Below are 21299 nucleotides of genomic sequence, written 5' to 3' on the forward strand. Positions count from 1 at the left end.
GAATATTTCTTCTTAAGTTTGTTCTTCAATCTAAACGTTGTATTATCCCTTATGGCAATAAAGTGAAACCGGGACGGTAACTTGTATGATATACTAAAGTTTTCTCCGAAACGCACTGCGCCTTCACAAGCATAAGTTTATATTGGTCTAATCGTTTTATTTCACAAAGGACGTCTGCTTATTATATATTATAAAATAGATTAATGTATTTGTGTTAATTTCCTTTGACCAGGAACCTGAAGCCGCGATGCCCTTAAGAACTAAGAAAGAAGGCACGAATCTTAACCGAGGATTACGGGTTCATACCGAGTAAAGCACCACTAATGTTCATATGCTAAAATTTTATTTGTAATTTATCTTGTGCTCAGCGGAGAAGGAAAGGTCATCGACGAATGACCAAAATCGGCATGTGGCGAATCCTAATTGCATCACATGGGTATTCTAATTGTATCCACCAGCCTGCATTGAACCTTGTGGTGTAATGATCTCAAAATGGACAAGGACTTAGCCACGCAGTGAGCCGTTTCTTGGCTGTTGGTTTTATAATTTTAACATATATACATACATACAATCAGTTGAATTTATTTAAAAGATAATTTTGAATGTTTTCATCAATATTTAATTTGAAATAAATGTTGACAATAGCTTCTATAGATTTTTTTAACATATTACATATTATATAACAGAGGGTAATTTAAAAAAAAATATTGCAATTTAACTGTCTGGCTCCCTGATAGCAACGATACATCGTAATTTCGCATATTATAAACTTCTCACTAACCTACATTTCTGTACTCGTTTTTTCCTCCTACCCATAGCCTTGCAGACATTTTGAATTACAATTAGGTAAATATATATAAGATAAAGAAAAAAAACCATGAAATGTAAATGTTATCTGTGGTTTCATCTTCATGTGTCAAAATAACATTATAATTATATATTATAAATATTGACTGTTTTGTGAATAATTAGCAAATCCAGCTTTGCATTAATGCGGCCATGTTATATGTTGAATTATTCTGTATGATGTTTAACTAAAGCCTCTGAAACACACTGAATATAATAGTATCAATTTAATGTTAATATATTCGGCAGCTTTTGTGAGATATGTCGTAAAAAAGGAGATTTTTTTTTTAAACATATAAAAAATGATTATTGAAATAATTGTCAATTTTAAAATATTACAAAATGTTGTAGACTAATCTGTTTTGTGGCAAAATAGCGATTCATATGTATGTTTTTATAATACATTTTATCAAGCAGCAAGCAAGAATATTTACACTAATATCACTCGATCTAATCTTCTAGGCTTTTTAATACTTTAAAGTTACACAAGAGTTTAACTACAATCTTGTCCAACATGTTTTTTTTTATTAACTTTGTAATCTATATATACTAAGTTTTTAAGAAAAAAATTAAATAAATGACTGGTTTTTATTTTGCTATACCAAAAATATCGAAAAGGGCAGTTATCCGCATAAGTGTGATTACATCAGATTTCTGAATTCATTTATTCTACCTACAAATAAACGTTATATGGAATCAATCTGCCTGTTCTTTCAAACATATTGTGTGATGTGTAGCTCGAAATACGAAACATAGAACCTTAAACAACTTATGATTTTATTTTATTTATAAAATATAATATTATGTACATGACTTCTAGAGCCAGTGGAAATGATTACAAAAATAAGTTTAAAGTTTTAAAAAACATGAACAAGTATTCAGTATCTGACAAGCAGTAATTAACAGATGAAATGCAGGAATGTAGTTGGTGCAATCATAAAATTGTGGACTCACTTTTTCACTGAGTTCGCTTTGGTACCTTCATAAATGCAATCTCCCCGACGCCACACGGCGTGCACAGCCCTGTCAATTAAACGCTGGCCGCTCGGCCGGCCTTGGCCGCTAGCTAGAGGGCAGCAGACTCAGGTGCCATCAACGGGGACAGAGGGCCAGCCACACGCCGTCCACGTTCCACTTCGAACCGCAAATCTGGTGAAGCTCGTCGTGCTCCCACTGTTCCGTCTTCGGGCAAGAATGCGGCTACAAGTAATGCACAAATAACCAGCAGAGCACCAAGCACAAATGGTGGTCCAGGGACCATTCTAACATATTTCTCTTCATCAGGTCGTGCATTAATTCCAGGCACTGCATGTTCCTCATTAAGGTCAACATGGAATAGGTAGAAAATGACTCCAAACATAGCTGGGCCAAGTCCATTACAGAGCCCTCGTACTCCAGTCACCATACCCTGGACCACACCTTGTCGGTCTGCTCTGCTGTTGACTGACACATATGCACTAATTGCTGGGTATGTAAGTGAGCCGAGGGCTGCCAATACTCCCGCAGCCCACATCATCCATGTTCGGCTTCCAAACCCATACCACATGAGCTGCATCATCTCAAACAGTAATCCAAGCATAATAGTGTGCTTTGCACCGAGAACCCGCATGAGAAATCCAAGAACAACTTGCACGGCAATACTGAGGACACCAACGATCGCGATAAATATCGCCACTTGTACGACACCAAAGCCCATCACTAGTTTCAAATACACAAAAATGCACGAATATTGTCCGGCTTCGGGCAAGTAAGACAAGAACACCGCGACACATAACATTAGCACTGTACGTTCGGCGCCGACTTTTCGTAAAGCAGCAAAGGGGTCTGCTTGCTCCCAACTTATAGCTGGGCCCCAGCCGCTAGGGCGCACTTTCTCTGGAAGACTTTCAGGAACCGCAACCATGATGAAGAAGACGTCAAGGACCGCTACCGCTGTGGCGGCGGCGACAACGAGCGCCTCGCCGTACAGGTCCATGAGGTAAGCGCCCAAGGCTGGTGATATCACCATGCTAGCGGCGAATGTTGCAGACACCAAGCCATACGCGCGCGATCTCTCAGCTTCTGTCGTTACATCAGCCACGTACGCGAACACAATCGAGAAGGTCACTGCAAATACACCGCTGATGCTTATCATCGCGAAGAACCACCAGGTGTTGAAGGTCATGAGCGGGATCGGCGCGCATGTGAAGAACACTGTCACTAGTAGGAAGAATTTTCTCCCCCACACGTCGGATAAAGCTCCAATTAATGGAGCTGACAGGAACGATAAGATGCCTTTTATACCCATTATGAGTCCATTCATCAAAAACGTGTGATCTGGGAAAGTGGCATTTAAGACCGATATTATCGGCATCGTGAGTAGTCCCCATGCAAAAAACTCCAAGAATATAACCACCAATGCGTGGAAGACTGAAGGCTCTCCGATACCCGACATTGTCATTATCCCGTCTTTCATAACAGTTTTTCTATTCCGAATCACCATTTCTACTTCAGTTTTTGTAGTCTTTGTGGGCGTCATTTAAAACTGGAATATTTTATTTTCCTAATAAACTACTTATATTAGAAACATATTGAAAAATCCTAAGCACTACATTTATGAAAACTTGATGAAATCGAGCAAGTACTAGCAACGTCAAAAATTCACTGAAATTGAAAAACAACTCGATATTTGTGTTGCCAGTGTAAACGTCCAAGACGTTGGAGATTAAGGTTTGGCTCGTTGTTTTTTTTGTATTAAAATGCAATAAAGTAAAATCGAGTTATGAACATGATTTAATAACATGCTTATCTTAGATCTTCATTTATGCTTAAATTTATACTAATAATTAACACTTACATTCTTCACACTAAAGTTGAGTTCCCATCTACGCTAAAATGATTTCATAAATCAAAAAGTTTATTTATTATTTTCCTTTATTAACTTAGTGTCTTATAATTTTATATATATTTATGATAAATAAAGTTTGGTCTTTTAAAAACTAATGAAAAAAAAAATATAGGCACCTAAGTAAAAACTATTAAATTACTTGTTTGTTGTTGTAATGGGGTATTAGCCCATTTCTTATATTTAGATACATCACTATCTCGTAAATTGTAAGATTCAAGAATATAATAAAATCTGAAAATATAGACACATTTTCTTTATATTTTTAAGTTATTTAACGTAATTAAAACAATCGTAATAATATTTTCTAATCAATAGTAAAGCCCTTTGACATATGATTTTTAAATAATGTCAAAATCTGACAATCAGATGCTGAAACTTGAAAGGGAGGCGTTAATCCTAATACATTTTGATATTTCTCATTTAAAATATATAAAATGGTAAGTATTTACGATTATAAAATCTTAGCTGATTATATTGTATTATATCTAAACTTAATTCCTCCATACTTATTGTAGATTCGCTTCATTTTAATACAAAACCGTGCAGGTAAGACTCGGTTAGCTAAGTGGTACATGAATTTCGATGATGACGAGAAACAGAAGCTTATTGAAGAAGTCCACGCTGTTGTGACTGTTCGTGATGCAAAACATACTAACTTTGTTGAGGTAAGAGTACTTTTATGAGAAAAACAATTAATGTACACCATTTTTATTATAATAGTATTATAACATCTCCAAACCTGTAAATGATGAACTCGCTGCTATTATATTGCTTTTAAGCTGGTTCTGTATTGGTTGTTCCTATTAACATATAAAATTCATCTTATATAATTAATGATTTAAAATGCTTTCACTGTCTGGAATGGGATATTCAATATGTTACTATTTTTTTGCCATATGAGTATTAGTTTTTAATATATCTACAAAATATTAAATTTATAAGGATATTTAAGTGATTTATTAACACTACAGTTACCTTCATAAATCAAAATTCAAAATATACTTTATTCAAGTATACTCTAATAAGCACTTGAGTTGTAGTTTTACAGAATTGGATTTAACCTAAATCTACCATCACCATACACTATCTTGATTTTGTAGATACAACAATAGTTGCTAAATCTGTCCTCCAACTTTTGCTGATTTTTCTCATATCATAGTATTTTTCCAAACCTTTGGTATATTTTTTATTATTCTTCTATGTTGAATATATATTTTGTTTTTATTAAAATATTACTTAATTTGACATGGTATATTATTTTCAGTTTCGTAATTTCAAGATTGTGTATAGAAGATATGCCGGATTGTATTTCTGTATATGTGTGGATGTGAATGACAATAATCTCTGCTACTTAGAGGCTATACACAACTTTGTTGAAGTTCTCAATGAATACTTCCATAATGTCTGCGAATTGGATCTTGTCTTTAATTTTTATAAGGTAATTATACATTTTATTTTATATGAATATATCATTTCAATGTCTTTACTTATGCATGTCCTTTTTATGATGCGGTCATTTTATAAATAAACTTTACAATTGTGCAAATTTTATTAATAATTAGAGTTTTATTTATTAAGCTTAAGGGTAGAAATTTTGAATACATTTCAAATTATATATATGTGATATAATTTGATGCATATTTATGTAGTATGTATCAAGGAACGGTTAAGTGCAGGAAGGCTGCTGATCCTATCATCTAAGAATATACATGTGGAAATGACATGGCTAACTAAAGCATAATTAAACAAATAAATTTATTTTAAATTTTCGATCATTTCAGGTATACACAGTTGTTGATGAGATGTTCCTGGCGGGCGAGATAAGAGAGACATCACAGACGAAAGTTCTGAAGCAACTCTTAATGTTGAATTCATTAGAGTAAGCTATATTTATACACTAGAGTCTCATACATAGAATTAAACATATATTTACTTTATATTTATGAAATTCAATGAAATCATTGTATATAAACAATTTATTTAACATACAGCGTTATTATGATTGAATTTAGATGTTTCTAATAGAATCACATGATTTCTAAATTATTTTCGTACTAACTAATTAAAAAGTTATGTTATGTAACCTTAGATATAAATTCTTAAATTTAACATATAACATTTTTTGATTATCTAAAATAAATATTAAGCTTGTCATCAATTGTAACTAAAAAAGGCTTTTATATCAAACTCAAACTCAAATTCCTTTATTCAATATAGAAATATTACACTTTCTTATTGATTGTCAAGTTAAACACTACCACCGGTTCGGAAAAAGAAATATAAAGCTTCAGGGGCACAAATATGAACATTTTAAATGATTTTATATTAGTGTTTGCCCAAATGTTGATATATAACTTTTCAGAATCATTTTTCTTTCATGACAACATATGAATGATATGTAGCTTGTATATTGCCATTTCCGAAATCATAAGTGTCTGTTTGTTTTATTTGGTAAATATAGTAAAATTATTGGAAATGTTGCAGAATGGATTTTCCTAATAAACCAGTGTAAGGTTTATATTATGAATAGAAAAATGTATAATTTATAAAGTTCATGTGCTTTAGTGAATACTCATTCCACTGTAAAGTAAGGTGTATTAAATGTTATTACAAATTACTTGATATTTTATTGAAATGTATTTGCTTGATCTTTCCTGTCCTGTTCCATGGGATTGTAAGTATGCCAGGAGATAGTTAATCTTAAGATTACCCCCCTAGCTATAATGGTGGGTCTTTAGACAAGCAGTTTTGAATCATCATGTTACAGGATTAAAATTAATCTAAAGCTATCAGTAGCTTAGCAGACCTTAACAGTCACTATTCGTTAATGTTAGCTTAAAGTTATATTTCAAGTTATGCGTATTAGGAAGCATGGTCATTTATGTATACCAAAAATAGAACAGGACTTAAAATTGATCCTTGTGGCACACCCAGTTCCAAAAGCTGTTTAATTTGTGTAAAGCAGTTCATTTTTTTACTTACATGATGCAAATTTTATATAAATAGCTTTATACCTGATTATTATATTTTTCTGGCAGACTGTAAACTACATATCGTCTTAGTAAATTATTTATTACTCATCAGCTTATTAGATTATGTGGTTTTAATTGAAGTAGTAACTTAACGTCAGTTATATACAGTAGCTGTAAGTCGCCGGCGTCATACCCCTGACTGCATCTAAATTATAAAATCGGAATCTAGAGGTTAATATGCTCTTTTTGGTTGATGATCATGGACGGGTTTTGTTTAAACTAACGTTTTGTCCACATATTATAATATCTGAAATAGTTTTTGTTGAATCATTTAATAGTGTGATTACTAAGATCGAATGAAAAACCTATTTACAAAAATAGTATAGTATATTTTTCAAATACATATAACAAGATTCTTACTAAAACAAAGTGTACAGTAATAGTTGCCATTGAAGTTAAATTTAAATTGACTCTTAATTCAAGCAGCCTAGTTTTCTTCAGCCCCACTCCCAGCGGTGCAGGATTGGGGTGAACATCCAGAGGTCGGGATGACCTACGTGTGATACGAGGGGACCCATGTCGAATTTACTCCACCTGGAAAAAATATTTCAGTTAAATTTGAAATCTATTTAAATTAATGAAAAAGAATATTTTAAAATAATGTAATTATTTTTTTGTATTGGATTAAAGATCGAGTACATATATACACAAATTAAGCAAATGAAAAGTCCGTTATCGTCGCAGCTACAGTATTGTACTCACTGGAAGGGCGGGATCCCCCGCGTGAGGTGGTGCGTGGGGCTGGACACGGCGAGGAACTGGTAGCGGGTGCGGAGCACCGAGCTCGTCATCTTGGCGTCCGTGGCGCCGTGGCTGCGGTGACCCAGCGCGCGGAACGGGTACGTGCCTGGAATGATTGTTGTGATGTTTTAGGTCATATACATACATATACCTCGGAGACTTTAGCTGCCTCTACGGCCACTGCGAAGTCGGTCTAGGGGCCAGCTTGCAGGGTTGCAGATACCATCAGGTGGCATTCAGTCGTCTCCCTTCACCGAATCCGTAAATCTCGAGCGAGCGGTCACCGTTGGCGGGGTTGAGGTCGTTCCGCGCGGCCACGGCGTTGATGGCGCTGTAGGGGGGGGCGCAGGCGCAGCGCGCGCGCGGGTCGTGCCGGAAGTCGTTGTAGCGCAGCACGCCGAACATGTCGCGCGCGTTGCGCACCTCCGCCTGCCGGGCAGCGAGCGGTTAGCGACGTCGTTATGGTGCGGTGGTCCCCGGTAGGCCACGGTATGAGTATGTCCGGAACGGTCGAGTACCTGTAGAGCCTTGAAGATCTTCGCCCTCGGGTTGGTGTGGTAGCCGAACCAGTCGCCGTACATGGCCACGCGCATATTGCCGCCGCTCAGGTTGAACATGCGCGGGAAGTACGGAATATTATAAGACGGGAAGTACGTCGTCTGCTTCAGGTGGTCCGTTCTGAGGAGATGAATTTATATCTTAAACTCTGAGAGACACTTTCGAGTAGGCTTGTACGAGCACTTTTGAATCGTCGTTTAACAGAACTATATTAAAACTACCACCAATTCGGAATGTAGATTCTATTGAGAAGATCTAGCAAGAAACTCAGTAGTTACTCTTTGCCAACATTGATATTGATTGGAGCTATTGAGAATGAGGATATAGATTTGGATGTGTAACCATAAGAATAAACGTTTATGTTTTTATAATATCAGAGGTTTTTTACGATAGTAAAAGCTGTATCGTATGTATTTGGTCTTCTATTCTTCAAATCAAATCTAAATAAGCTCACTTTTTAAGTCAGTTAAAAACAAATAAATTTCATTTCATAAGGTTTAATTATGTGACCATTTATTTTGCCATAAAGTTCATGTCAATTTGACGAATATATTTAGTTATATGATATTGCAAGATAATACGTTTGCGTAAAGATTATTTTCACATAAGAAATAAATAATTATTGATGATTTTGAAGGCGTACTTAATTCGGATGTGATCAGTTTTACGTATTTTGCCGATGCTCCATCTAAGTGTGTAACGTAACAAATAAATGTACAACTTACAAGTCAGCCGCTTCCGTGTACCCTGGGAGCTGTTCCACCACCCACAACAGGCCCGGCTTGATGGAGCCCGGGGACTGCTCGGTCTTTGCCTTGAACTTGTTGTAGTTCACTATGTACCTTTGACGGATAAATTTATCACTCATACTGATGAAGGCAGATATTGTAGTGGTTATTTCTTGTTATTTTTATTTCTATAAATAATTGAACTGTAATGCTAAGAAGATCAACGAAAATATATATCAATATATGAAAAACGGTTAATAGATGACAATTTTTTAATAAAACTCTTCCCGAAAAAAAACCCCAAAATGTTCTCAAACTCGTAGTATTATAGAATATTATAGCACCATTTTAACAATACAAAACAGTGAATTTTGTCATTTTCAAGTCGGGCAACACTTGGATTAAATACTATTTTGAAGCACCAATGATATATCGTGTGATTAAATACATAAATATATTTTTTATTTTAGTAAAAATAAGTTTGAAACTCTTATCGCGTCGATGGCGTGAAATAACCGAAAAACAAAACTTCAAATGACTTCATCGAGGCTCAACGATCCGCAGGCCACAAATTAAGAACCACTGTTCTTAGATCCATATTTCACGCAACCTAAAAGCCTTACAACTTTGTTCATACATGTATTTGCTGATGTTTTATTGAACAGTTTAAATGTTTATTGAGTAGGTATTCTCACCATTGGTTGTTGTATGTCCCGCTGTTGTGCCTCCGGAATATTTCGACCCACTCCTTACCGTCCCTCGCGAGCCGATTGGCGACCATCGCGCGAGCGTACTCCAAGATCTGAATGCGGAAATACCTCACTTCGGACGTGTCGCACCAATTGACATTAAGGCGGACATCGTTCATAATCCTCTACATTTTAAACTATGAATAATGATTTGCACTCCAAAATCAGCCTACATTGAATCCCGCTACACATTCATGATTGGGTTGCTAACTTGTCTGTAATTTTTCTTTCAATAATATGTAGGCACCGGCGGTATCCGAATTTTGTGGCATCGGTTGTGTAAAGTATATTTGGATTAAATTTCGGTGTTGACATACGATTTCGGATGTGGTCCTGTCTTTGTTTAACTTTACATTGTACGATACGTGAGAAAGAGATAAAACGAATTTGATATCGAAATCGGTTTAACATTCGCTCTCTCTTCTTCTTATCTCTTTCTTACAGACGGATCACTGTTAAGTTAAAGAGAGATGGAGCGAATATTTCATGAGTTTAATGTTATCGTACTTTGTATGCTTTGATGTACCAAAACCATATTCATAGTTTTTTAGATGCAGTGAAAACGATTACTCGTTAACATCAAATCGATGACATCTGATATTCCGACGACTTTCGATTTAAAATTATTTTCGATATATCGGATGCATGCCTAATAAGATGTGGATAAACCGTGACAGATGTAAACGAGAGCAAGCCATGGTTTTAAATTATAAGTTGGGTTACTACTTAGGTCCTCTCCAGTTCTCGTTAGAAGCTACATCTTCAGCCGATGGTAGCAATTTTATTAATACCAAAGTGTAACATTCAACTGAATGTTGTAACAAGACGATTCAATGCGGGTGTACGAAATACTAAAAACAAATAAAGAAAGAAAAGTATGACTATCCATCCGTGTGGAATTATCGCTAGATACACATAGATAGATCATGTGTGTGCAGGTGCACTGCAAATGCGATGAGACCCCGGACCGGAGAGGGTCCAGGAGGATTGACCAACAAAGGCTGCATGTTTTAACCGAGGCATGGAACTTGGAAGTGTCAGCTCGTCCAATTTATAGACTAACAGCCCGGCTGTTACTCAACAGAAAAAAATATCCGCCCGGTGTTTGAAACCAGCAACTCGGGGATCTATGTTCATATAACCCGAATTAGACCAAAGTTTGAAGTCATATATATAATATTAGTAATAAGAACTCACCTGCCCTACTGGCTGCACCAGCTCGAAGAGCGTTCGGTTGCTGTTCCCGATAGTCGTCTCCGCGGCCACCAGGCCCGAGGATATTATGTAGAAGTCGTCTGTTGACTGACAATTATCGCCATTGATATCTCATTATTGGTGTGTGTTACTGGTGACTCGTGCACAGCTGACTGACGCACGCACGTCTGGCCAAGTTGGTACCACCGGCCAGTGTCATTAAGTCTACCTCCAAATATCAATCGTATTGCCATCTCTCAGAAGATGGATTGACTAATTAATAATGTGTGTGTCGTATCCATGTGTTTACTTGTTGCGAAGTCTTTAGCCTGTCTGGGTAGGTACTTATTCATGATTTATGCTACCCCAACATTGCAAAACTAAGTATTATTGAAGGATGAGGGAATCAGTGTAGCAACATGTATTGTGTATGTATTTAGTTCCCAAGATTGGTGAACTCCTGATGATATCCTAAATAGGAGATGGGGGGAATTATTCGTACTTTTAAGGACTTCATTATACTATACCTAAATATTTACCTGTACAAATGCGGGGTAAGAGCTGAACGCCATCTTTCGGCCCGGGATGAGTTTCTTGTCATTAGGCGTGAGTCTGTAGTTCAGTACGTAAGTTTTTTGTATTCGGAGCATGGACTGATAGCTGGAATAGAAATTTAGACTTTATCTACCATCATTAACACATCAGGGACAATATTCTAGGCAGCACAGCAGCCCCGTATAAGCAGTGTTCTGACAATCTGCTCTCCACCTGCCCAAAAACTACTTTTAAGCTAACTTTTGGGCCTCCCGATGGTCGAAGGCTTGACCATAATCATCGAGGAGCCCGGGTTTTTTGTCCAGCTTTCTGGATTAAAAGCGGTCTGTACAATAGCTGAGTAATTGATATAAAGTCTATAGGCGTTATTTTCACACTTTTAACAGTCATTATACGGTGCGAAGAGTTTTTGCGTGAATTGTCAGCTGCTGGGTTATATGTGAAACTAGTTGTCGCACGCGACTTCTCTTGCGCTTTAGGCTGGCTTGTTCCTATGTTTTTCCTTGGAGTTCAAGCTTGCTTTACCAAATTACATCAAATTCGGTTTAGTAGACCGAAAGCGAACTCACCTGTTCCACGTGACGTGTGACGTGTACAGCTCCGACCAGTCCGGCAGCAGCTTGACAAGTCCGCTGCAGTGCTCCCCGAACAGCAGCCCCTCGGGGTTCTCCTTCGGCGCCGACAGCGCTATCGCCAGCTCGTCCAAGTCGCCCAGCATGTTAATCCATCTTAAATCATTTTAAATAAAAAAATTAGACAAAGACTTCGAGGAGTCGAAGGCCTTATTTGCATTTATAATAGAAATCGTTTGTATCAATTACAATAATAGCACCGTTGCCTGCTTATATGTAGTTAATTTAAACAATCATTAAGAAAAATCTAAATCTACTACTAATTACTATAGGAGTGAGTGAGAAAACCTTAAACAACGAGGATCAAACATATGACTTTCACATCAGCAGTAGAAATACAGTAGGCTGTATACTCTTTAACCTTTTGAGAGAATGACAGACTAATTGTCAATATAAAAATATGGCAACATTACATTAAGTCTCTAACAGTGAGCCACTCGTACGCGTCACTGGTTGCTTGATTGTAGCCAACCGCTAGGCCTTCTATCTGGATGTAGTAAAGCTTCATCTGAAATAGAACTATTATAATATTAATGATTAAATTAAATATCATAATATATTTTTGCACATAGGCCTTTGTGTATGAAACTGCACACAGATTAAAAAATAAAAAAATACATAAAAAATGCTAATTTTACTTATATTATAAATGCGAAAGCAACTCTGTCTGTCTGTTACGTTTTCAAGGCCAAATCGCTGAACCGAAATTGACGAAATTTGGTATTCAGTCTTATACCTTTATTTTTCGAAAGCTATTTTTTACAGTTTTTAAACACATGCTAAGGCATTGCGGCACGTAAAGACGTTGGCCCAATCAAAATAGAACTAAATTGAAATAAGACCCCACTTTGAAGTGAGGCGTTATTTTGTCGGCCGTTTTTGAGACTTCAACGCCTTGTATTGTGGTATTGTTGATCGAAGGTAAGCATACCAACTTACCGATGTCGCCAAGCAGTGACAGAAATATATTTAATCCGTGGCAAGATGGTTTTATTATTTGAGTTTATAAATAGCAAGTTAAATCAGAATTGTAGCACTAAATTCTAGGTATAATAAATGTTCTTTTAAAGTACCTGATACCAGTATGGGTCTACAGGATTTGCATACACCATTGAGGCAATATAATCTTCATTCTTGTCCACAAAGTCCTCAATTAGGCTGCATATTTCAGTTTTATTATAACAATATCTGCAAGTAAAATAGTCATTGAATCATTTATACATAAAATTTCGACCATATACAATACCACTTGTATTGTATACGGTCGAAATATTATTTTTTTATATCTTATGAAATTCAACCACTTATTTTTAATACATCTATGGCACAGTATCATTACAATGATATTAGTTTCTTTAACATTATTTTTGCAATAAACATAAAAAAAAAAAAATGACAAATTTTGACATTTAAATAAAAACATATGTTATAATATACATTGGTATAGAATCCAATATTCTGATTGATTAAATAAGATTAAAAAGAAGTATTTTGCTTTATAAATTGTATATTACTCAATTTAAAAGGGAATTATAATCATAACGGAGGCAATTTGATACTTTACTTTTTGTATCTCCTAATTACATCGCAGGTTACTTTATGGATAATATTAATATTTAATGTTGTCAGTATTGTACCCTTTTAGCATATTTTGCCAGTGCATCCAAATGAGGTCCCGAGTTAGATAACCCTCTAGATAACCTGCTGCATATGCCTGTTTTTCATCACTTGAATCAGCTGATGTATGTAATTCAAGGAAAGCCCAACTGCAATATAAAAAAATATAATCAGTGTATTATAGCAATTGGACATTAACTGAGTATCTACCACATCTAATTTGATTACAGGTACACATGAAGTGTAAATATCTTGTTTTATCTTGATACTTATATAGATGGATGAACTCAGGAGGGTATTCATAGGAATTAATAAGTTTTGATGCTTATTTCAATACTGCACATTGTGGTGGATGATGTAAACACAGGACACTTTTATAAGTCATTTATAATAAAAAAAATATATATTCTGAGACTTACCCAGTGGTATTAATTTCATTGCTGTATGTGGCTCTTGCCAAATGCACCTTTGGAATTTCATTGTAGTTTTTTGTCGTCGAAATTACAGCTTCTCCATTTGACCAAGTTACAAACCCATACTTACTTTCACAACGTAAAAACAAACAAAATAGTAATAAAATACTACATTTTATGTATAAAATCATTGTTTCTCGTCAGCCAGCCATCAACCAATCACGGTAACTAAGAACAATATAAACTGTAACTGAGTCTTTTTAGATTATAAATATATATTAAAAGGAACTAAATTCATAAATTATTAATTACGATTCAAATACATACATTACATAGCGATTTATTATTATGTTTTGACTTATGACATTAGATTTGTATGTCAACAAATGTCGAAGTAACGTCAAAGACGGTTGATTGAACTTTACAGTTTAAAGTACGGTCTCATAATAGATTAGAAATCTATGTGAAAATGTATTGAATATATTTTAGTTGAATTAAATACAATTTCAATAAATCATACTTAATTTTAGCCCTTAATATTTACGCGTCTTGCAGGAAACTTATATTATTCTCTTTGTCTCTATAGCATTGATTTTTTATACAAATCAAGTTATCCATTCTATGTTACGTCTTATTTGTGCTATTTTTTTAATTTGGGCCCCAAATATAAATAATTACAGGTTAGCTATTAATCCAATCCTGAGCCCTGGAGTCAGGTAGACTTGACGCTGCGTAGACCTACCATAAATAAGTCGCTGAATTGTATGGCGCGTTAGTCTGGTTGGTATTGTACCAACAAGAACCAAACTGAGAATCTACGATACCCTCGTTTAATAATCCAATCCTGGGCCATGGGGTCACGTAGACCGGACACTATAACGTACGTAAATAAGTCGTTGAACCGCAGGGCGCATCAGCGCTGTTGATATTGTTCCAACAAGACTTTATTTTATTACGATATTTTTTTATTTTGTTAGGTTCCACCCGTATGCATCTTTGTTTCGCCTAAACGCCATGAATGTTTGCGTTTATTTCGTTCAAACATATTATAAATATCTTATTATATAAATAAAACAGATTATAAAAAAATCAACAAGTTGACCAGCATTTATTAACTAAAACAATTCTGTATAATTTTATTAACTAATATCTATATCACTGTTAAGTCACTCTCAATTTGAGTCCTATTTCTCCACATTTGTATCCGATCTCGCGTATGAGGTAGGGTGTTCGTTCATGCACAGGCGTCCTGAGCCACTCGTTGACATTGAACGCAACCGTAGCGTACCCTTGCTTCTCTAGCAGGTCAACGATCAGACGGAATGATCCACGGAGACGGTTGCTATTCATTGAGAAGCAACCTTGCTTGAAATTCATTATACACACTCTGAAAATGTATAGAAACAATCACACCAGGATATAATTTTTAAATCGAATCTAACATCTTAAAACACTACCCGCGTTTTTACATCTAGTATATAATAAATGTTATTAACATACTTACACTCAGAATTATTAGTAAAATACTTACACAATTGATCCTTGCGGTATATTTAGTTCTTCTATCGGTACTTTTATTTTACTGCTAACGGTTTGAAGTTCCACTGGATATCCACCTTTAATACATACTATCATATCTGTTGGGGAAAGGGAACATTTGAGGTACTGAGGAAAAAACCATAATATAAACTATATCCGATTCAAATCGGAGATCTCGGAGAATCGAATTTAATAACATGCTATAAATGTAGTCCTGCTTTATTATATAGTACAAACAATTATTCAGTAATATGTCTTTATTTAAAATACAAAAAATATTCGCTTTAATTGTACTACCAAAGTTTTGATAACAATTTTGTTGACATTTGCGACTTCGTGATGAATATTATAGATTATTCATGATCTCGACCAATGATATCGCGCCAATTGAATGTCAAAGTATATTTATTTTCTGATTGGCTATAAGAGTCCACTAAATCCCTATTTAAAACTCAAAAGTAAAACAAAACTACGAGATCAGTTAGTCGATACTTCCAATATCAATTATAGTAATCGATTAATTTCATTTACTGTGTGGTAATTAATTAAAAACATATTTTTTTGTGAATCCGTCACTTGTTTTGTCAAACAGTGATATCACTTAGCCAGGTGAAGTGCCGCCTTCAGTACTTGTTATGCTGACGGTAGTTATTTTAGCATTTGTATAGTTGTTTTGTGTACACAAATTGTATCAGTATTTTTTAAAGTTCAGGGTTTTTGTTGACATAACTGTCTGTCTATACAAGCACTCAAGTCGCTGTTGTACAAAAAAGGGAGTTTGGAGGGTAGCAGATATCACCGTCTTACATACATAAGTAAATATTATGGAACTTTTAAGTATCATGTTCTATTTTTAAATTTAAAACCTAAGACTGGCAAATGTAAGCTAATAAGTTATCATACTTGCCCATAGACATTGGCATTGTAAGAAATATTAACCAGCCCAACATTATCGATGCGCCGCCGACCTTGGGAATTAGGATATCATTGCTCTATCATGGAAACACAACGATATTACAATCTGTTCCAACCACAAGAGGACAAAAGCCAAACAAACCACATTTGACATTGAATTAAAGCGATACCGATACGACTTGGGAACCTTCAAGAAAAGAGCGTACTTATTTCTTAAAGGCCGGCAACGCACCTGTAACCCCCCTGGTGTTGCAGATGTCTATGGGCGGTAGTAATCACTTTCCATTAGGTGAGCCTCCTGCTCGTTTGCCCCCTATATCATAAAAAAAAAACCATTGGTCGAGAGCATAAATATTATAATTTATTATAGATTTGCGAAAACGTGGTCTCGTATTATAAATAAAGATATATAATATAAAGTAAGGCAAATCGCATGGAAGGAGTAAATCTGAGGTTTGTTTATATTTATTCCTGCTTCGATTGTAAATAGGCTGTAAGTATTGGTGTTTGGTGATAGAAAATATGATGATTGCATGGTACCTACCCAGACGGGCTTGCACTGCTAGCACTAAGACGGTTTCTGAATGTTAGTAGGAACATGCCGATTGCGATATTCGTTGCTCATATCATTGAATCTACTTGAAAAGAATTTTGTTAACATTTAAACACGTACCTGCTACAATTCCATTGGGCAATGTAACATTCTTGGCCACATACTTCGGACCACCCAAGCCTCGAGCTAAATGTTCCACTAGCGGACTTGGTAACGTGTGAACTGGATACATATCCTTTGCTTTCTGTAAAACTTCTTCGGGCAACTTATATTCATCGCTATGGAAAGTTCGGACGGCCTCGTTCAATGTCAACAGTTGGAGATAGTCCAAAACATTGTTCTCTCTCGATAAGAACTCCTCCAGGAAGTCCTTTGAAAATACTCTTTTTATAACTCTGTCTTCGTAATGTCCCAATGACGCGAGTTCGAGACACACTTTAGTCCAAGGTAATGATGCATTTGTGCAGCTGAGGATCGGATTCTGTGATATCTGTCTTCTAAGCTGATTCCACTGTTCAAGTTCTGGAGTATAGTTATTATTGGACAAACAGTTGATGAAGCCGAATAGTATGTTGGTGCGAGCGTTCGATAACGTTTCAGGCTCGGACACGGCCTTATTGCAGAGGTACTCGACCAGACCGAGGTGGGTGTGTGCCTGGAATGTTAAAAAGATTCTTGAACGTAGAATTTATAAAACCATATAACTATTTTGATGTATCGCCACAACTCTGAATGTTTGAAACGTTAGTGAAAATATTCAAACGCGCATATACGCAATAAGACTGTATTTATATAACTTTGTACTTATTCAAAATTCGATTTCGAAAAGAGTAACTACTGAGTTTATTTCCGGTTCCATTCAGAATAATCTACATTCCGAACCGTAACCAGTGACCGTGAAATTACGAATCAAAAGTTATTGTAAAAGCCTACTACTTGAATAAAGTACTCTCTAATTATTTTTTAAATATATCGTAGATCGACTGAGGATGATCACCATCACATTACAAAGTCATTAAGTTATCTCCGGTGTCCTGTTACTTCAGACCACAACAAACCTGTACAAAGAATTACTATTTGGGAGTGACATCGATAAAAATCTATTACTTATAGATGTTTCTACAAATTCACAACATAATATTATTAAAACTTGGTAATACGCTGATGTAAACACACTTAAAAGGAAATATTACGATTGTATTTAGTTATATTAAGTTAAGAATGAAATGCTTACGATTCTAGATAAAACCCTCGCCACCAACAATCCTTTTTCAAATTCTATATGATTCTTCACCACGTAGTCCGCTATGGCATCTATTAACTGCTGGTGATAATACTCCGGATGTTTCTCTAATATCCTTCCTTTTAATTTAGCAGCCGTCCTTAAAACTTCATCGTAAGACAGCCTGTCTATGGACTGCGTTAATATGTCGCAGCAAATGTGCAACAATTGGACTCTGGTTGGGAATTTTTCCTCCGTACAGTTTACTAGACAAAGTGCCCATATGATAGACTTCGCGGTGTGCGCGTTGATCGCTTGATCATTCAACAGAAGACCAGTGACTACGTTATTGATGCAGCGATCGGGGAGATCGTGAGAACAGGAATATACAAGCATATCCCTTAAAAGAGGCAAGTCCTTATTGTCCAGCTCCAATGGAAGGTGGATTTGGAATGCTAAGGGTAGAGCCAGTTTGAGAGCGTCCACCAAATGATTATTGCTATGAAATTGTGTCAGAAGAAAGTCTAGGAACATTATCTGTTGTGTATTTAATAAGTTAATATTACATCTTATTATTTGCAACATAGTTTGTACTATCAGGGAGTCGACGGGCACTTTGAGATACGAGAGGACTTTGGTTGCTTCAATTGCTTCGCCAACTTCTAAGGCACGCGCGTGCTTTTTAAAGTTTTGACAGAGAACATTAAATGTTGGATCTTTAATTATAACATCTGCACCCTCACCATACCTGTGATAGGGAATTCGTTGAGTTCAAGAACGCGAAGAAAAAAAGAAGCGACATTATACACAGACCGAGAGAAATAAATACATATTCCAATGGTAGAAGGAATAAACATAATCAATCCTTAGTCTTACATATTTCCTTGGTAGGGTATGGTATGGTAAATACTACCCTTTAAGTCATATTCTACAACCAAACATTAATACTTAGTATCGCTGTGTTCTGATTGGATAAGCAAGTGCACCAATGTAGCTAAGCTACATCTTAGTTTCCAATGTTGATGGCTCATTGACAAATAAAAAAATTCAATTTTAGCATTAGCAGCCCGTAAATGTCCCACTGCTGGGATAAAGGCCTCCTCTCCTTTGAGGAGAAGGTTTGGAGCATATTCCACCACGCTGCTCCAATGCGGGTTGGCGGAATACACATGTGACAGAATTTCGTTGAAATTAGACACATGCAGGTTTCCTCACGATGTTTTCCTTCATCGCCGAGCACGAGATGAATTATAAACACAAATTAAGCACATGAAATTTCAGTGGTGCCTGCCTGGGTTTGAACCCGAAATCATCGGTTAAGATGCACGCGTTCTAACCACTGGGCCATCTCGACAAAAAAATTCAAGGGATTTGCAAATAGCTTTGCTGCATAAGTGCAATACAAGCAATTATTCAACAATATATCTTTATTTATAATGTAACACTATTCCCTTTAATCACTTTATGTCAACTTTCAACAATATTTTTCCAAAGTTCAGATTTCAGTTCAATATTGCCGTAATTAAGAACACTATTTTTTCAAAAGTCTATAAATACCATAATAATAAATACATAATACATAACAATGATTAATTATTTTAGAACTTAACCAATAATGTAATATTTATTCTGTTTTTTTTTTATAATATGGGTAAGCTGACGGTAAATGAGCCACTAATTCACATAGGTAAAGGCTCTGTAAGAAATATTAAGCATTCCTTATATTGTCAATGAAGCACAATCCTAGGGAACTAAGATGTTATGTGCCTTTACTTATACTGTCTAACTCACTGTTCAAACTGGAACAAAATAATACAGAGTACTGCTGTTTGACTGCCACCAAAAACCTACACAGTTGGGCTTACACCAAGCCCTACCACCAAGTATGTTGGTCTAAGTTGTTTATTTGCACATCTTATCATTGGAATAGGCTAAAAATATATTTTTATTGAATAGACTATTGGTTTTTACTCACTTGCTACCTTTCTGCAGTTCAAATAAAGTTCGGAGAGCTTGCAGCATGTGTCTATGTGTCATGTGCTGTAGATTAGCTTGGACCATTGCGAGTACATCAGATGAACTCGGAGCCGTTTTTATACTTGACATGATGACATCAGGAGGTTTATTTCTTACCAACTCTGTAACTGAATGTGTTGAAATGAGTGAATTTAATAATTTCACCAAATTAATTTTTAAGTAATTTTTTAACTGGTGCTATTTTAATTTTTTTTTATTTTATTGTTTGCTTTATAAAACCATATGTAATACCACTACCATTATTTTCTTAGAATTTTATAATAGGAAATTTATTGTTACAAAATTTAATCATATTTTATATTCATAGTTTTTAAGTGTTGCACTAATTATAGAAGTTTATATCTAACTTGGAGTTTGGAAATGTGCTTGTCATGATATGCCCACATTATAGTTTTATGATAATGAGGGCTCCAAATGAGAAAAATAAATGTACAATAAATAATAACACTACGTTTACCATTTGAAAAGTTCGCTGTTCTTAGTGAAGAATTACTAAGTTGGCTCCCTCTCCGTACATTGCGCCAAACGTTCTTTAAAAGATGGGTCATAATATCTGAAATTTTATACTTTTTCAATTATTCATAGCTTTAATACAAGAGCAAGTTAGTGCTACGTATGAACTTATAGATAGTCTTTCACTACACATATAAATATTTCAAATTTATTGGGAACTTGCCTAAATTATAATGGAAATTGACGAACTAAAATAAAATCACAAATATATTAGATAAAGGTCCATTTCACATTGTATTACTAAATTTTCACCACAGTAATAAATCATACACTATTCAAATAAAATATAACAAATAGTTCTTTAATTTAAAAATGAACAAAAATAAATGGAATTATGTTTAATTTTTAACTAAATATTTCAAACACTGACAGTAGATGTCAATTATACATCGACAGCTGACTCTTGACATCTTGGAATGTTCTAAAGAAAAGATTTGACGTAAAAACAATATTTTGTGTTTTTTAATTGTGGATGAAAAATTATACATTTATTAGCTACCATTTATTACTCTAATTTTAAGGTAATTTAAAATAAAAATTCTTTTTTTACATAAAAAAAATTCTAATT

The 21299-nt window shown here is 35.2% G+C and overlaps 4 protein-coding genes across 6 annotated transcripts; 1 reads left to right on the forward strand and 3 right to left on the reverse strand.

Annotated features, from left to right (window-relative positions):
• Positions 1-670: 670 nt before the first annotated feature.
• Positions 671-3485, reverse strand: LOC125070999 (hippocampus abundant transcript 1 protein). The gene has a single exon (XM_047681043.1). It carries the CDS (start codon positions 3362-3364, stop codon positions 1913-1915), a length of 1452 nt encoding a protein of 483 aa, XP_047536999.1. The 5' UTR covers positions 3365-3485; the 3' UTR covers positions 671-1912.
• Positions 3486-4046: 561 nt separating this feature from the next.
• Positions 4047-6350, forward strand: LOC125070885 (AP-2 complex subunit sigma). The gene is made up of 4 exons (XM_047680887.1): positions 4047-4170; positions 4249-4398; positions 4998-5171; positions 5515-6350. Exons 1-4 carry the CDS (start codon positions 4168-4170, stop codon positions 5614-5616), a joined length of 429 nt encoding a protein of 142 aa, XP_047536843.1. The 5' UTR covers positions 4047-4167; the 3' UTR covers positions 5617-6350.
• Positions 6351-7084: 734 nt separating this feature from the next.
• Positions 7085-14286, reverse strand: LOC125070799 (putative phospholipase B-like 2). Of its 2 annotated transcripts, XM_047680775.1 has the most exons (13): positions 13959-14281; positions 13560-13688; positions 12996-13110; positions 12336-12430; positions 11860-12018; positions 11275-11395; positions 10739-10843; positions 9488-9594; positions 8790-8906; positions 8025-8184; positions 7791-7935; positions 7468-7612; positions 7085-7299 (listed from the first exon to the last, which is right to left on the reverse strand). In XM_047680775.1, exons 1-13 carry the CDS (start codon positions 14141-14143, stop codon positions 7203-7205), a joined length of 1680 nt encoding a protein of 559 aa, XP_047536731.1. In that variant the 5' UTR covers positions 14144-14281; the 3' UTR covers positions 7085-7202. The 2 variants fall into 2 exon arrangements, with proteins under 2 accessions (XP_047536731.1, XP_047536732.1); XM_047680776.1 differs by lacking the exons at positions 7085-7299; positions 7468-7612 and adding an exon at positions 7622-7726 and having other exon boundaries at positions 7760-7935; positions 13959-14286.
• A 749-nt stretch (positions 14287-15035) lies between these two features.
• LOC125070793 lies at positions 15036-21085 on the reverse strand. 2 transcript variants are annotated; one of them, XM_047680766.1, is made up of 7 exons: positions 20895-21085; positions 20676-20771; positions 20157-20319; positions 18194-18929; positions 17080-17614; positions 15484-15589; positions 15036-15339 (listed from the first exon to the last, which is right to left on the reverse strand). In XM_047680766.1, exons 2-7 carry the CDS (start codon positions 20764-20766, stop codon positions 15114-15116), a joined length of 1857 nt encoding a protein of 618 aa, XP_047536722.1. In that variant the 5' UTR covers positions 20767-20771; positions 20895-21085; the 3' UTR covers positions 15036-15113. The 2 variants fall into 2 exon arrangements, with proteins under 2 accessions (XP_047536722.1, XP_047536721.1); XM_047680765.1 differs by having other exon boundaries at positions 20157-20325.
• Positions 21086-21299: the final 214 nt, after the last annotated feature.

The sequence above is a fragment of the Vanessa atalanta genome, chromosome 18 (assembly GCF_905147765.1).
Source record: "Vanessa atalanta chromosome 18, ilVanAtal1.2, whole genome shotgun sequence".
NCBI lineage: Eukaryota > Metazoa > Arthropoda > Insecta > Lepidoptera > Nymphalidae > Vanessa > Vanessa atalanta.